This window comes from Alligator mississippiensis, chromosome 9 (genome assembly GCF_030867095.1).
Source record: "Alligator mississippiensis isolate rAllMis1 chromosome 9, rAllMis1, whole genome shotgun sequence".
Taxonomy (NCBI): Eukaryota; Metazoa; Chordata; order Crocodylia; family Alligatoridae; genus Alligator; species Alligator mississippiensis.
The window spans coordinates 52,435,954-52,454,131 of NC_081832.1; the positions used below are offsets into that span (position 1 = coordinate 52,435,954).

An 18,178-nucleotide genomic window follows, 5' to 3' on the forward strand; every position below is an offset into this window, starting at 1 on the left:
TACTGAAATTGAGATCCGTACTACAGAGAGGATTAACTCCTTTGGAAAAGCCTTTACATATAAACCAATCATTCTAATCTAGTTCTAAATTCAAATTTAAGCATCTCCACCACCATGCCTAGGGTCAGGGATGACCTAGTTAGGGAACTTTTGGAGGGGCTGGATGTATTTAAATCACTAGGTCCAGATGCTCTTCACCTGAGGGTGCTGAGGGAATTGGCGGGGGTCATAGCAGGGCCCCTGGCATGGCTCTATGAGCACTCATGGGGAACTGGCCAGGTACTAGAGGATTGGAAAAGGGACAATGTGGTCCCCATTTACAAAAAAGGAGAGAAAGGAAGACCCCAGCAATTATAGGCCAGTCAGTCTTACCTCGGTCCTTGGGAAGAACTTTGAGAAAATTATCAAGGAGCACAACTGCAAGGGCCCAGCAGGGGAGGTAATGCTCAGGGGCAACCAACGTGGGTTTTTTTGAGGGCAGGTCCTGCCTGACTAACTTGGTTTCTTTATATGATCAGGTCACAAAGTCCCTGGACGAGGGTGTTAGGGTAGATGTCGTCTTCTTGGACTTTAAGAAGGCCTTTCACATGGCTTTCCATCACATTCTCTTAAAAAGAACAGGTGACTGTGGTATTGATGCCTACACAGTCATATGGGTGGCAAATTGGCTAGATGGTCACACCCAGAGAGTGGTGGTGGATGGGTCATTTTCAGCCTGGAGGAATGTGGGCAGTGGAGTCCCCCAGAGCTTGGTCCTGGGGTTTGTAATGTTCAACATCGTTATCAGCAATCTGGATGTGGGTGTGGACTGCATGCTGTCCAAATTCGCTGACGACACCAAGTTGTGGAGTGAGGTCGGCATGGTGGAGGGAGGGACAGAATCCAGCTAGATCTAGACAAATTATAGAGGTGGACAGATGAGAATAGGATGGAATTCAATGCAGACAAGTGCAAGGTGCTGCATCTAGGGAGAAGGAACCTACAACATACCTATAGCCTGGGGAACACCCTTCTTGTCAACATGGTGGCAGAAAGGGATCTTGGAGTCGTTGTTGACTCCAGGATAAACATAAGCTGCCAATGTGAGGAAGTGGTCAGTAAGGCTAACCTACAGATGCATCACAAGCAGGTCCAGGGAGGTGATCTTTCTCCTTTATGCAGCACTGGTCAGGCCACAGTTGGAGTACTGAATCAGTTCCAGGCGCCACACTTCAAGAGGGATGTAGCTAGCATTGAGAGGGTCAAGAGGAGGGCCACTAGCATGGTCAAGGGGTCCAGGGAGGTGATGGTTCCCCTCTATGCGGCACTGTTCAGGCCGCAGTTGGAGTACTGCATCCAGTTTTGGGAGCTGCACTTCAAGAAGGATGTGGAGAATCCTGAGAGGATTCAGAGAAGGCCACTCGTATGGTCAGAGGCTTGCAGGCAAGGCCTTACAAGGAGAGACTGAGGGACCTGAGAGATGATCTTACGGCTGCCTATAAATTAATCGGGGAGGGCAGCACGAAATAGGAGATGCTCTATTTACTAGGGCACCCCCTGGAGTAACTAGGAACAATGGCCATAAATTGATGGAGAGCAGATTTAGGATGGATATCAGGAAGAACTTGTTTACAATAAGGGTTGCCAGAATCTGGAATGGACTTCAAAGGGAGGGGGTACTCTCCCCTACCTTGGGGGTCTTCAAGAGGAGACTGGACAAGCACATAGCTAGGGTAGTTTGACCCCAGGACTCTTTCCTGCCCAGGGCAAGGGGTCGGATTCAATGACCTACTGAGGTCTCTTCCGACCCTAACATCTATGAATCTATGACTCTACTCTGGAATAACCTTTTATTTAGACAAGCTCTTAATTATGCTGAAGTCAGCTCAGAGTTCACATGTCTTAAAACCCCCTAAAAAGAATGACCTACAGCTTTTTGTGTATCTAAATGATACTCACTTTAAAGTCTGTTTTCTCAAACTATGACAAAGCTAAAGCAATTGTTGAGTCCCATTTGGAAATTGGAAACTAGCCTTTTCCAAGAACACTGCAAGGATGGGTGGCTTCTTTAAAGATCTTGTTTGCACAGTAATCTGCATCACTGTATATACCTCCCCGTAACACTTTACAAACAGTCTTCTGCTTTACCCTTTAATCTTCAATAAAATCCATATATTTGGGGTGAAAGCTGAGGACTGGAAGTTTCTACTCCTTGGAATTCCATTTGTTGGGTTTCCATTCTTTGTTCTACCTCTGACTGGCTGTGTGCTTTAGCCTTGCTCTCAGGTGATCACATCTAAGAAGTAAAGAGATCACCATGGATCGCTTATTTTCTGGCCTCCGTTTAGACTGCCAATTTACATACATTTACAATGGTAGATGTTGTGGTGGAAACACCTGTTCCCTGCAATTGAACTTAGGCCACTACCTCATTTTACAGAGGCCATGGAGCACCTGACAGATAATGACTAGTGGTTACTGCCAAGCTGGGATTCAGGTCAGTTTACTTGTTTTACAACTGTAATTTACATTTAATGGTACAAAAATGTTTGCAAGTGATATGATTTTTTTTCAAGATACACAACAGTAATGTAAAACTGGGAAGAAGCCTACAGTGAAGAGTAAAGAGTAAACTTTTGAACCTGGACACTTTTGCATGGCAGCCAGCAGCACTGTCAATCTGTCAGTAATACCATCAGTCAACGAACACTGGGAGCTGTAACACTGGGAGGACTGAGAAAAGGATTTGGAAACTTAGGGCATAGACAGAAGTTATGTTTGTCAAGCAATTGACCCCTGAAAGTGCTCTAGAGCTGTGCTGCAACACATGTGCAGCAGAGCACTTTTAAAGTGGTGAATCACCTGACTAACCCACATCAAATGAGGGATCAGATGAAGGTGCTCCACTTTGGAGTGCCTTCCAGAGCTTGTGGTCCCTAGAGTTAATTTGTCACATGAAGGGGCTGGGCTGATACAGCCCAGCCTGTCCCTCAGGGCTGTCTGCAGGAAGGTTGGGGGGAGAGAAGAGGGTGAGCAAGCCATGGACTGGGGTTTGCCCAGCCTGAGCTGGAGGGTGGGGCAGGTGGGATGGAACCTCCCTCAACCTTGCAGCCCCTCCAGCCTGCAAACTTCAGCCTACATCTCACTCCCCCTCCCCTCTCCCTTCCTGCAGACAGCACTGTAGCTGGGCTGGGGGAGAGGGTTAGCTTCTTCACTGCCGGCAGGCTTGACCTCCCTGGCCCAACAGGTGAACATCTGTTGGGTGGTGGGAGAGGAGGTTGCTCTAACTCATAGTGCTTTATGTAAACTGAAGCAAGGGAAATTTAGGTTGGCTATTATGAAGGATTTTCTTACTATGATGGTGGGTAAGCATTGGAACAAGTTACCTAGAAAGGTTGTGGAATCTCCCTCCTCAGAAGTTTTTAAAAGCAGGTTAGAGAGACACTTTCTTAGGATGGTTTAGTCATGGATGATCTTGCCTTGAGAAAGGGGTTGGACTAGATGACCTCCTGTGGTCCCTTCTAACCCTACTTTTCTATGATTCTATTCAGTAAAGTACTTTCTAACTATATTTCTCTTTCCTCCTTTTGTCCTCAATTGCCAGGCTTTCCCCTTACTTTTTTTTCCAGTCACTAGACAGTACCACCGGGCTCCTTCTCACACAGGGCCATAATCTGGGTGTTATCTTCAATACAAACCTCATTTGGGCAATAAAATGTTTTAACTTCTTCTGCATAACAGCTCTAAGATTTTATACCCATCTGCACAGCTAAACTTCTTTTCCAGGATCTCATCATATCACCTCTCAATTATAGCAACAACTTTTTTCCCTGGCCTTGAAAAATGTAGTCTTGCCAGCTCATTTTCGTTCAGAGCACTGCAGCAGAGATCATTTTCCTAGTCTGTCACTTCGACTTCATCACTCCTCTTTTGGATCCAATCACTGGCTCCCCCTTCACCATTAGATCAAATACAAGCTGCTTTTTACAGTCAAGGCCCTTCATTCATGACACATGGTCCTTAACAAATAATCTCTCTTTCACTATGGAAATGTTGCCTCCCACCTTTGATTGTCACATGATGCCAGCTTCCATCACAATCTTGGTAAATTAAACAAGCACCTTTGTGTTTTCTCCCATTCTGTTCCTCCTTGGGGAGGGATGCCCTGTAAACGTCCACAAAGCTGCCTCATTATCTCTCTCCAGGTCCCTCATTAAAACTCTTCTTTGCTGTGAGTCCTACAGAAATCTTGACAACAGTTAGGCTGAGACAACTGCCTAGCATGCTAACCAACACTGTCTCATTGTCTCCTGGTACTCATCTCTCTATTTGTTGGCACTTATACTCAGATTATAAATTATCTAGGGCAGGGACATTCCTTTTCTTCTGTGTTTTCCCAGCATGTAGCACAATGGTGTCTAGTTCCCTGACTAGGACTGTTAGGCAGCATGGTGGTAATAATAATAACATCTTTCTACTGCCTTTTCCCTTGTACTTAAGCTCTGACCTTTTTCTTGTTCTACCACTGCTGATACCAAAAACTGTATCTCGCTTGTGGGTACCTGCATTTCCTATGTAATCTATGTTCTATTTCCTCTATGACTTCTAATTTGTCAATGCACCAATCTGAAAGGTTTCACTTGAATAACACACCAGATTAAGTGGAGGTAATGGGATTACATAAGGACTGCCAGAGAGGCCATAAGCACAGTTGCTTCTATGCAGAGTTTGGGAGCAGTGGCAAAATACAACAGAGGCGGAAGCTATTCTATCAAAACCCATCCACTTCCCTTCAGAGTTCTAAGGACCCTGGTGTACCTGACATATATTCTTCTTCTATGACTTTGGGCCACCTTGAAATGACAACCACAGTTTTTACACTAAACCCAAGAAAAGGGAATGTTAATAAGTAATGTAAAAAATGTTATTGCAAGCAGAACCGCATTTACTCACCACAGAGAAAAGGGAAGTTTCCTTTATGAAGTACAGTACAAAAAATAACTGAATGTTTGTTTAGGAAGCAAGGTGCACTCTTAGGAAGCAAGGTACACTTTCACTTCCAAATTGTTTCACCCATCAGACTCCCTCCTACACTGTTTTATTCAATGGGACTATTTTCTGCATTAGATCAGGAAAAAAGAGTGTTAAGTAACCTATTTATTGACAGTGGATGATTTGCACATAAGAAGAATCCCTGCTCTGCTAACAAGTCTCTCAGTAACCCCAGGTTCAGAGTGCCAAACAGTTTTATCAGCCTCTAATTAAAACAGTTTATGTTTTGCACTAGAAACATTGGTTTTCTTTAATGATAGCTGTAGAGCAGCAGGAGTTGCCATTCCTAGTAATAGTACTTATTTACCTAATACTTTAGGATGTAACTTGTTAAGTTTTTATATAGCAGGTCAAAAGTACACATGCAACATAAAGGGAATGGTAACAGTATGTAAAAGCTTTCATCTTATTAAATAAACCATTGGGAATACCATATCTTTTAAAAATAATGAAAATAGATATGTTACAACTACAATTTATAGGCTTGGCAATTATTTTAACAGAGTGATGGACTTGAATGAAAAAAGCAATAAAAACCTACCCTTGTATTTATTCTTATTAAAATGGTGCCGTCCTTTGCCAGCAAGCCGAAAACAAGCAGAATGAAAATAAAATAATGAAAATGCCACATAAGAAGAATAGGGAAAAGTTGAGAATAAATATGTATTTGAATAATGAGAGCTATTACAGATAGACAAGAGAGGCAACTGATGGAACATGGTACAAATTGCTGGTTTAACACCCCCCCCCGCACCTATTTTAAATCAAGATATTAATTCAAATGTATTGCTTATTACATGACATAATCAATTCTGTTTATCTACTAAATACCAACTTCAATGCAGTTGGCAAGAACTATCACCAGTTATTTTGTCTGTTTGTGTTTAAACACAAATCAAGAATACCAGTTACTAGCTGTCAACAGATATTCCAAGTCAAACTCTGCATCCTTGAATTTATGCAGATGTTTATACCATGCTTATTATTATGGTATATGAAGCCTATGTAAACTTGTAGTGGGTATACGTCCAAGCAGAATATCACCTTTTGAGTATAAACTAAACAGATTTTTTATACAAATGCTTACCTTTAAAGGTAAACAAAAGTTTACCTTTAAGGACAAAATTAAAGTGCAGATGACCTCTTGCACATTAGCCAAACTGTGTATGATGGTGGCTTTAGATATATATTTTTTCTGATGGGGAGATGAAGGGGAAGAATTCATATGCCATCATGTTGGCATATTTTTTCCTGAGGGTGGGGATAGGGAGCATTTTTCAAATGTCATGATATTAAAATAAATTACAGTCAGCTTGTTGCACTGCCAAGATAGTAGTTCAACTGGCCATTAAACAGTGAACACTGTAAAGCTCAAAAAGCAAGACTTTCAGAATCACTCCTGCTTACTGACTTATGGGGAACACTGGCCAATCAAAAACAACAGAAGCGTTTGTCATCAAGAACAGGAACAAACACTGGTGTTTGTCAAAGTGGGAAAAAAGCAATATTTGGTGCTTCCCAGGAAGTGCCATGCAACTTATTGAAAAAAATAACTGAAGACAAAGAAAAAATATGACATAATGTCAAAGTAACATAATCATGACTACATACTGTATATTCCCTTACTGATGCGATTACCTACCTCTTCTTGTCATAGGTTACTTATTGCTGGCACCTATGCAAATATTTACACATAGGAGGTTATCTGCAGTGTAGTACAATTTACAACCACTTCAACACTGGCTTAAACCAAGCCCATTTGTTTCAGATGGGTGCACACCTAATCAATCTTACCCCTAGTTAAAAACTTTTATTTTTTGGCTTAAATGTGGAGTTTACACCACCTAACTTTAAAATGTGTCATTACATTTAATATGGTAAATGGAGCCCTTAGTTATTGGATGTGATTGAACGTCCATGGATTTTAAATGAGGAGAAAGGATTTTGTGGGAGGTGTCTTTTATTGGAGCATAATTTGCTTCACAACAAAGTGCATGTCCAAGCACGTGCACTGAGGCTTCTATTTGCACCGCTTCTTTTTGAGCTGCTGCAAGCGCATGTGCTTGTATGTGTGGATGTGCCCATTAAGAGTATGAGCTTTCTGTTATTGGTGAAATCCAGTGCACTAACTGATAGGAGAGGTATAATCCACAGCCTAGGAATTTCAGGGCCAGTAATATTCCAGTTTTATGTCATGTACTATTAGGTGTATCTCTTCCATACTAGACATACAATGTATTGGAGCCACTGTGGATCTATGGAAATGTAGATGAGTGGTCCTTCCTGTCTCTCTCCATTATTTTAACCTTCAATAGCAAACCACATGGAGATGGTGTGCAGATTGTTCCCAGGTGTTGCTTTCATACAGAGCCAGAGAGATGGCAGGTGCCACTCTGCCTGAGAGTCTCCCTAGCACTGCCTTTAAGTGAGTAAGTTGTACAAAGGACCTTGCATCAGCTCTCTGCATCAGAAGTTTGTATCAGGCTATGAGAATCTGTTAGGCTCTGCCTGATGCTCTATAATTTAGACTCTCCCTAAAAGTTCCTGGCTCCTACTCCCATGTCTTGGTCCAGGCACCACACGGGGCCCAGGTGTCTGGGGCTGCAGAGAACTGGAGCTGCCAAACCACATTGTGGAAAGGGAGTGTGGTGCTGTGGTCATCCCTTTTCCACAGTGGGTAAGCTATTCAGCAATCACTTCAGAGTTGGAGATTTACCCCAAAGAGTAATTATATGTATAGCTCTGTTTTCACACATACAAATGTTTTACTTTTTTATACCACTAAATTACATTCTATGGTGTCTAACTAAATTAAATCATTAACAAAGGGGGAAGGAAACTAAAAACTTCCACAAACTCATAATTTCTGTACTTTTGACAGAAGACAGGGTGGAAAGGACAAGGAGAGGGGATTATGTATTGATTGAGTGATGCTGGTAAGTTTATTGAGCTATAACTGGTTGACAAGTGTCTCATCATAAAGCTGTTTGTCTGATGCAGCCTAAATAAACAGTGTTTGCTGGCATAAATTTTCAGTACAGTATTAGGGGTGAATATGTAAAGGAGGCTCAGAACACCCTGCATTATTGCTCCATAACTCAACATGCATACATGATGATTTAATGACCCAGACAGTGATGTCTAAAGAGTGGAAGTCAAGCATTTATAGATTTTTAGATTAACACCAACCAAATGTGCACTGGTGTCACTGTGTATTTATTAGTACTCATGACAATTTGGTATGCTTTGATTATATGCAGTTGTCTCCTTTAATATCTTGCCAATTGTCTTGATATCTTAGACCTCAGTGTCTATGGTATCTCTTAGAGCAAGTATAAGGAAAACTGCTAGTACTGAAATAATATTATTGATTACCAAAAGGAAAATAGGGGAGTTTTCTGAAGGGTTGCCTGTGTTTCAAAGAGCATCCAAAACATACATGTTCCACAGATTACTGAATGCTCACCTCAAAATCACAAACACACAAACTCCCACATGAACCAGGAAATTAGGGGAAACCTGTTTGTAGCAGATTATTTCAACAAGGTGTGAATAATACCTTTAGCACAATCAGCTCCATGAAATCCTGGAAAACAGTGGCAGACTCCAGATACACACTCGCCATTCCCATGGCAGTTACGTGGACAATCCTGCACTGAATCTGAAAAAAAGAAGAGATCCAGGGCACATTAGTTATTCCTTTTCCAAGTGGCAGGGAAAACACGTTCTATATGCATATGGAGTTTGGGATTCAACCTAATAACAAGAAGTTACATTTAAAAAGTTCCAAATATTAACCTTACTTGATTTGATGTTTTCTAAATATTTTTGGACCCTAAGAATTTTAATTTAAAAAATATGTTTTTAGCCTTTTTTAAACATATCCAGATATCTTCATTTTTAATTTGGTCAGTGTCGTCTTCCACACATCTGCGCCAGGAATTGTATAAATAGCAACAGTTTTACAACATGTAGATAGAACTTTGGACTTGACGTAATAGAACCATAAATATTGATCTCAATTTTGTTTTGTATCAAATTAAAAGAAATAAAAGGTTTCACATATAAATTATATTTACTTTTTGGGCTAAAGTCATACTGTAGGATTATGAACACAGAACAAATTTTAACTAAAGTAAAGAATTCTGAGAGAGAAAAGGGACCTCAAAGTAAACGCAAACTCAAATGATAACCGTCATCTTGGCCTTTCAATACTATTCACATTTGTGGTGCAAACAGAAACTGGAATGTGTAATACTTTAAAATGTCACTTTGTTGTTTTTGAGAAGGAAACTCAACTACGGAAGCATTCATTTCCTTTGCTCCAAGGTACTTTCCTTGTATTCAAAAGTACAGTGAATTCACTGTGGTGTGTGTGTTGACATCTTTTCTGCCATTCTTTCTCCTGTCCCATATCATAGAAGCTTTCAGCTCCCTTGTGATGGTGAAAGTTTTGATAATAAGTAAGTGTGGAAGAACCTTTGAACTGGATAAAATACTGTACTTTTCTCTGCATTTCAGGCCAATTACTATCATTGCTCTATCAAGATGTCTTCCTGACTATTATCTCTTTGACCTTCCTGTAAACTGTAATCCAGACCAGGCAACTCTTTAAGACAAGCAGCTTATTGTGTCTCAAGCAATAGTTTCTGTGAGACCAGTAGAAGTACACCAAATATTAGAGGTACTGCACATGTAGCTCACATAACATTTATGAGGCACCTATACATGAGCAGTGAGGCTGCTCTGACATGCTGTAATTAAGTGAGTCATCTGGAGTGTAGTAATTACCGTGCTCCAGCAGACTCCAGCACCTTGTGTATCAGCATCCCCACACTTAAATATGATGGTGGGTTGCTTTAACTAAAGCTCGTTCAACCCCCATTTTTAAGCATGGGGACGTTGATACATGAGACACTCCAGGCGCTTTAATTAGAGACACTCCAACTGCTCTAATTAAAGTGCGTCCCCTCACCCCCCTACCACTCCTGGAACCTGTGTATAAACGCCCATGAAAAATACTCTCTACATGTGCATATGTGGACATACATGATTGTGTGCATGTGTGAGGACTTATAAAACCATTTGTGGATTATGAAGGAAAATTACCTTTTGTATCTTACATTTCAGTCACAAGAAACAAATACTTCTAAACTAAAGATATATGGTTTGGCTATCCTCTCATATCAATGTTAATCAGGACTTGCTCCAGTGAATCCAACATGAAATCAGGATAAGAGAGGAGGAAAATTAAATCCATGATATATCCATACTAAGAGAATCCATCTGTCTTAATAATAGCTTTCTCTGTCTTTCATTATTTGACAATCTCCTCCTTAAAGTTGGGATTATTTTCTCTCTCCTTCTGGCTGAACAGCAATGACACGCCCCAACACAAAGAGGAGTTTATAAGGTTCACAAAGTCTCAGTGCTACTTCTTAATTCCTTAATCAGACGGTAAAGAAATGAACTTTCACAAAGCAGGGAAAACTCCTTCTCAATTTCTGATATCACTGTGAGAATGGGGAAGTTCATCAAGCACTTCACCCAACTTCCTCAAGCTTTTGATAATGCTAGATAGAACCCTTCCCTTTTAGCCTTCACAAAGCTTCAAGCTTTTCTCCTTGCTTTGCCCCTGAGCACAGGCTGTAGGCCCTTTGCCATTCATTTCACTTCTTAATGGAAAGGTCCAATTTTGAAGGTTGGAGGAGATATTGGGGGGGGGGGTGGTTGCTTGACACTCACCTCTGCCTCCTTTTGGGGTAGTAGCAATCAACAGGCCTGTCTCCTCTGTGAAGAAAGAGGGAACTATGCATAGCACATTCTACAATATCACAGGCACCTAATTTCACCTATTTTGATATTATTCTATCTGACTCTTAGGAACTTTACCAAAAGCAGATGTTGAGGGGGAAGGAAATAAGAATCGATACAATGAGAGAGATAAGGCCATTTAAATGGACCACAGGATAGCTATTAACTAAAATAAGGCCACTGGGGAATGACCCTACCTGGAGTCACCTAGACTAGCAGGGACTACTTTCCCTAGACCTATATTGATCCTTCTTGGCCTCTTGTGGGCTAAGATCAAGTATACTAGAATCTTAAAGACAGCAAAAGGGTTGGGTGGTTTGCCAGCACCAACTCAGCAAGAACGCTTTAATGGATATACACAGAGAAAGTTGCTGAGTTTACAGCTAGCTGGCTGTCTGTCCCAACCCAGACCTGGTAATGATAAGCATGACTAGAAGTTACTAGAAGTTAGTAAAAAAGAAAATATTTATGTTTAGGCAAGAGGAGATACACACACACGATCATTTACTGATTTTGCCCTTTACTCCATATGCTACTTATTTTTGGGTGAATAAACATGAGAAAAGAAATAATGGTTTTGGTTTTTTGAGCCACTTTTATCAGCTTGCTGCTAACAGGTTCACAGAGGAAAAGGGCTTATAAATTACTAAACAGAGCTAGACCTGTTGGATTAACATGGTTAGTAAGCAGGAGGGCTATAGCCTCAGAGGGCCAGTCTGAGGGTAATATGATGACTATGTCAGAGGGGGAAGGTAGCAAAACCCTGAGGGTTGTGCTCAAGAGGGACTGAAAGGAGTCTACAGTACAGTTTACCCTATAACTGGGATACGATCTAAGTTTTTTTATGAGGTTTTAATGTGTTGGAGTAGTGAGGTCTCCACAGGGAGCTGCCTGTGACAACATCCAAAAGCTTTAAATGGCCAATCAGAATGTGGCTTTTCACAACCAGTCAATAAAACTGCTTATTGATTCACAACTGTAGGAATAAAATTTGTCCATTGTAAAGCCTCTGGGTATATTCATTTTTTTTTGAAAGACAGTTACACAGCAACAGGATCACAGCACTCTGCTGCAATACTGGAAGCATAAGCATCTACAACTCACCCCTCAAAAGATTTCCCTCTTTTTCTTACTTTCTCTCCACATTAATCAAATGATTGCACTACTATGAAATGTTCACAAAAGGAAGAAGCTGACAGAATGCATTCACATTTAATAGAGATAACCAGAGAAAAAAAGTTCTCAGCATGGAGGCATACATACCCAAGATAACTGTACTGAAAGAAACCACCTCTTTGTCTTTGCCGTCATTGTAAAACGCCAAGTGCCACAAACCCACATCCAAGTACTGAACAAAAACAGCTTCATTCTGAACAAGAGTCTGGATACTTCGACGTTCTCGTGGGGATTCCACCACGCTCCATTTCTCTTTCCCATCCAAACGCTCCATGAAATCATACTGAAGGCCAAACAGACACAGAAATACTTAAATGTAGTGATGCCACAGATCAAAATCTACAAGATGCCTTGCCTTTGCCTAAAGTGCCCTTTCTGACAACCTTTTTTGAAGAATATGTCTTGCTGAAGCTAACTTTCCCTCATTCATCATGATACTACTAACAAACCATGAATTTTATTCTTTCTCATTCTGTGAACCAGAGTTACGCATTTTCATTCTGCAAAAATGTTGAAAGGTGCCCAATTTAAGCTCTTCCACAGCCTGAGTTTCAGAAGAGTTGCTAATTAGTTACAGCAAAATAAAAACGTGAAGTGGACTTGTTACCAGCAATAATCTTAACAGCCAACAAAACTTTCATAAGCTTTCATATTACAGGGGGTAAGAAAATTGTAAGAGAATTTGAGAAGCAACCCCACCCTCATATCACAAATACAGCATTGTTCAATTGATTCCGCTGATTAAGATGATTTTTCACCTGTTTCTGGAGCATCAGGTATTGGCCACTATTAGAAGCAAGATGCAGGAGAAAGCGATGATTTGATACATCATAGCAAATTTAGGTTCTTATATAAATTTCCAAAACCAGGAATCCTCATTTAATAACAAACTTACTGTATTTAGTTTATTAAAAGACGAGGTCCCCCCCTCCCATTTAACATGCCTGCCCCAATGCCTTTGCATGTCCTGCCACTTCTCCCTTGCACTCTCCAGTCTCTACCCCACAACATGACTTCTCCCTCTCTCTTGCCCACTGTCTTTGCTTTGTGCAGTAGGCTCCATCCCTGCTACAGCCTGGGAAATGCTGGAGCTATGGGCCAGGCTGGAACAGCAGTGCTGGCTCCATGCTGCTGCTGTAGGGTCGGGCTGGAGGCATGCTCTGTGCCCCAGGGTGCACTGGGGCAGAACCTACTGGTATGGAGGAAAGGTAAGGGAGGATGGGGGGCTTGAGGGGCAGGCACTGGGGGGGAGACTTGGGGGAGAAGATGGGAGGAAGTGGGGCAGGGGAGGAGTGGGGGAATAAGTGAAGGAAGTGGGGGGGAGAGCAGGCAATAGGGGGTAAGTGGGGTAGGGGAGGGAAGCAGGGGGCAAGCTGTCTGCCTCTCTCACTGCCTTTCTCACGACCTCTACACTGCCTGCCCCCTACCACCTGCCCCCCACCATCCCACATTGCCTGCCCCACTACTGCCCCCCACCTACCCCTCCTACTGCCTCCCCCACTGTCTGTCCCCCACCACCTGCCCCCTAACTGCCCCCCTCATCACCTCTCCCCCACCACCTGTAGCAGTGGGGAAGAGGCACATTTAAGCTGATCCTCTAATAATACATTCCATACATGGAAAATTATAATAAATGGGTACATTTTCCATGTGTAGAATCTAATTATTGGGGCATCATGTTACATTCAGGATTGTCTTGTATTTGAATAAATACAGAATCTATTTGTAAGCTACGGGCCAAAAGGGGAGCACATAAAAAGTGGAAACAGGGTGAGATCACTAAAGATGAATATACCTCCTCTGCTCGTGCTTGTAGGGAGGCAGTTAGGCGGGCCAAAGCTACCATGGAGCTGAGGATGGCAACCCAAGTAAAAGACAACAAGAAATTGTTTTTTAGATATATTGGGAGTAAAAGGAAGGCCCAGGGAGGAATAGGACCACTGCTAAATGGGCAGAAGCAATTGGTGACAGATAGGGGGGACAAGGCTGAACTCCTCAACGAGTTCTTTGCCTCGGTGTTCCTAAGTGAGGGGCACGACAAGTCTCTCACTGGGGTTGTAGAGAGGCAGCAGCAAGGCGCCAGACTTCCATACGTAGATCCTGAGGTGGTGCAGAGTCACTTGGAAGAACTGGATGCCTTTAAGTTGGCAGGCCCGGATGGGCTCTATCTGAGGGTGCTGAAGGCACTGGCTGACATCATTGCAGAGCCACTGGCGGGAATATTCGAACGATCGTGGCGCACGGGCCAAGTCCCGGAGGACTGGAAAAGGGCTAACGTGGTCCCCATTTTCAAAAAGGGAAGGAAGGAGGACCCGGGCAACTATAGGCCAGTCAGTCTCACCTCCATCCTTGGTAAAGTCTTTGAAAAAATTATCAAGGCTCACATTTGTGAGAGCCCGGCAGGGCAAATTATGCTGAGGGGAAACCAGCACGGGTTTGTGGCGGGCAGATCGTGCCTGACCAATCTAGTCTCTTTCTATGACCAGGTTACGAAACGCCTGGACACAGGAGGAGGGGTGGATGTCGTATACTTAGACTTCAGGAAGGCCTTCGATACGGTATCCCACCCCATACTGGTGAACAAGTTAAGAGGCTGTGATGTGGATGACTGCACAGTCCGGTGGGTGGCGAATTGGCTAGAGGGTCGCACCCAAAGAGTCGTGGTAGATGGGTCAGTCTCGACCTGGAAGGGTGTGGGCAGTGGGGTCCCGCAGGGCTCGGTCCTTGGACCGATACTCTTTAATGTCTTCATCAGCGACTTGGACGAGGGAGTCAAATGTACTCTGTCCAAGTTTGCAGATGACACAAAGCTATGGGGAGAAGTGGACATGCCGGAGGGCAGGGAACAGCTGCAGGCAGACCTGGATAGGTTGGACAAGTGGGCAGAAAACAACAGGATGCAGTTCAACAAGGAGAAATGCAAAGTGCTTCACCTAGGGAGGAAAAATGTCCAGCACACCTACAGCCTAGGGAATGACCTGCTGGGTGGCACAGAGGTGGTAAGGGATCTTGGAGTCCTAGTGGACTCCAAGATGAACATGAGCCGGCAGTATGACGAAGCCATCAGAAAAGCCAATGGCACTTTATCGTGCATCAGCAGATGCACGACGAATAGGTCCAGGGAGGTGATACTTCCCCTCTATAGGGCGCTGGTCAGACCGCAGTTGGAGTACTGCGTGCAATTCTGGGTGCCACACTTCAAGAAGGATGCGGATAACCTGGAGAAGGTCCAGAGAAGGGCAACTTGTATGGTCAAGGGCCTGCAGACCAAGCCCTACGAGGAGAGACTAGAGAAACTGGATCTTTTCAGCCTCCGCAAGAGAAGGTTGAGAGGCGACCTTGTGGCTGCCTATAAGTTCATCACGGGGGTACCGAAGGGAATTGGTGAGTATTTATTCACCAAGGCGCCCCCGGGGGTTACAAGAAACAATGGCCACAAGCTAGCAGAGAGCAGATTTAGATTGGACATTAGGAAGAACTTCTTCACAGTTCGAGTGGCCAAGGTCTGGAACGGGCTCCCAAGGGAGGTGGTGCTCTCCCCTACCCTGGGGGTCTTCAAGAGGAGGTTAGATGAGTATCTAGCTGGGGTCATCTAGACCCAGAACTCTTTCCTGCTTATGCAGGGGGTCGGACTCGATGATCTATTGAGGTCCCTTCCGACCCTAACATCTCTGAATCTATCACCTGCCGCAGATCCTTGCTACAATAACAACAAAAATCTCAGACATGCCACCAGAAGTATCAATAAGTAAAAGTCTTCTTATCTTAAATAAGGATAAAATCCACTGTATTTGCCTACTGAGAGATTTCTCATTTATCATCAACATTGTAGAGGCACCACATCACAGAGCAGGGAGGTTTGGTTCTGTTATGCTGAGGCTACATCTAGGATAATAAGTTCAACTTTGGGTTACTCAAATAAGAGGGAATTTAGAAAAAAGATCATCAGAAATAAAGGGGGTTGAGGGAATTGACTGATGAGGAAAAACAATGACATCAAGCTCATGGAGTGTGGAACATGATAACCACCTATACAGTGTAAAGAGTGAAAACACCAAAAAAAGCAGGGAACATAAAATGTGTAGGATTCGTAACAGAATGGAATTAGAAAAAGAAAAATTTAAGAAGAGTGTCACATTTTTTTCCCCCAACAACAAGATGTGTAACAGCCCCCCAAGGGAGACTCCATTGCAATGCACATTTAAAACAAGACTGGAAGAAATATTAGTTAATCTCCAATAGGGAATAACTGTGCATAGTAGGGCAGCTAGCATAGTAAGGACTTGATGTCCTAATAGGCTTTTTTTAGATGTCCTAATAGGCTTTTTTCCCCCTCTTATGTGATTCTAGGGCTCCCAGGCTGATGCTGCGCTCAACTCACTAGCTCTCACAGCCTCTATATATGGAAAGTCCTTAAGAAACACACAAAAACAATACATCTAATGTTTTGATAGCTATATAACAAGTCCCCTGTGAAAACATGTCTTGTTTTAGACACATTTATCTATCTAGCACTAGATAGAGATAGATAGATGCGTCTAAAGCAAGACACATGTGTTCAATAAAATACTGTAATAGTACGTGCTTGCTTGCCTGTTGTTTTACTGCATTTCCTTCTCTTGTCTCTAGCACACCCCACCCATGCTGGTGCTGGCTCAAAGAAAATTCCTGCTTTTGTGTTTTGTTTAAAAAAAAATCCACACTTGTGAAGTTCAAGCATGCCACCTGTTCTGTAGGAGGCTCATTGCTCTGCAGGATAAATTCCACTGAATAATATTGAGGGTATGGACCACTGTACACTTGGAGCAGCTTCACAAGGGAGGGGGGAGTGCTGCTGTTCATAAGCACATAGCAGCTGTTCTGCTGTGACTGTTAGTGGTGATACAAGTGTGCTAATCCACCCCGGGTGACATTGATCTGTATAGTTTCGTGTACAAGTAACAGTTACAGTTGCTTGCTCCAGAGCAACTGCTCCTCCTCCCCTTTTGAAGCTGCTAGAAGTATATGTTTGTTCATATTCTTATATGGCTTCCATCACTATAGAATCTAAGTTTCTTGGCCTTTTTAATGTATATGTCCTCAAAACCTTTTGGTGAGGTGGAGAAGTGCTGTTACCTCCACTGCCCGGGGGGGCACACTGAGGGACAGAGAACCCAACTGCAGAATCCACATCTACATGCTTCCAACTTTGTCATGGCAATTCCTAAAAATCAAATGCCTGGCCATGGGAAAAAAGATTTTAAAAGATTGGATTAGGCACCTATGCTCCCTGTGCAATCAATTGGCAGAGTTAGTCTCCATTCAGAGAGCTCCATGGACACAGCCAAGAGGAAAGACCAAGCAGAAGGGTTGGTCTGACCAACAAGGCTTCCCCCTGGAGCCTGGGCAGCTCTGTCCATTCAGAATCCAGAGAACTAGATCCTCTCTGAGGGTAGGTGCCTAACTGAGCATGGAGAGGGCATAATAGCCTGTTGGCCAAAGCACTCTCCAAGAAAGTGAGAGCGCTTTGATGACCTCCTCAGTCTGAGGGGATTTAATCCCGTTTCCCACTTCTCAGGACAGCATCTGTGTCAAGAAACTTTCCACTCCTGCTGAAACTGGGCTACTCTTCACTAAGAGTAATGCAGCCACAGAGAGAGCAAGCCAAAAAAAGCCTGACTCTACAGCTTAATGATGAGGTACTCTAAGAAGGGAAAGAAAGTCCCAGGTTTTGATTGCTGCTCTTGGTTATTTCTATTTTTCTGTTAATGCCTGTGTAATGCATAAAGACTTTTGGCTGCAGAGACCAGAACCTAGGCTTCCTCCCTCCAGGGGAATACCATCTTCACTAGGATGCAGACACACACCTGCTCTGGCTTGGTGTCAATGGCATCTAAACACTCCTTCATCCTCCCTCTCAAGTCCCTTTGTGTGTTGGGGGCAAGGAAGAGTAAGAAATGACAACACTGCACTCCACCTGACAGCACTCTGCTCAGACCCTTTGTACATGGGACTCTGTTAGGAAATAATAATTCAGCTCACTTAATGGGTTTTGGGATAAGCCAATGCACAGCACAGATTTAAACAATTTTGACATGCCAGTAACTTCAGAGTATAAAAGGTATCAAAACCTTTGTAAATCAGGCTCTTAAATGAGTGACCTTTGGAAATGTTACCC

The 18,178-nt window shown here is 42.9% G+C and overlaps 1 protein-coding gene across 11 annotated transcripts in view; it reads right to left on the reverse strand.

Annotated features, from left to right (window-relative positions):
• The window catches only part of TENM2 (teneurin transmembrane protein 2), a 2,247,577-nt gene that overhangs the window by 146,279 nt on the left and 2,083,120 nt on the right, over positions 1-18,178 (reverse strand). For 6 of the 11 annotated variants that reach the window (XM_059733461.1, XM_059733466.1, XM_059733465.1 and 3 more), the window contains 3 exons: positions 12,109-12,304; positions 10,777-10,821; positions 8,591-8,692 (listed from right to left, as the gene is read on the reverse strand). In XM_059733461.1, coding sequence (XP_059589444.1) covers positions 8,591-8,692; positions 10,777-10,821; positions 12,109-12,304 — 343 coding nt within the window. The remainder of the gene's footprint in view (positions 1-8,590; positions 8,693-10,776; positions 10,822-12,108; positions 12,305-18,178) is intronic. The other 5 variants (XM_059733468.1, XM_059733467.1, XM_059733470.1 and 2 more) reach the window with 1 other exon arrangement.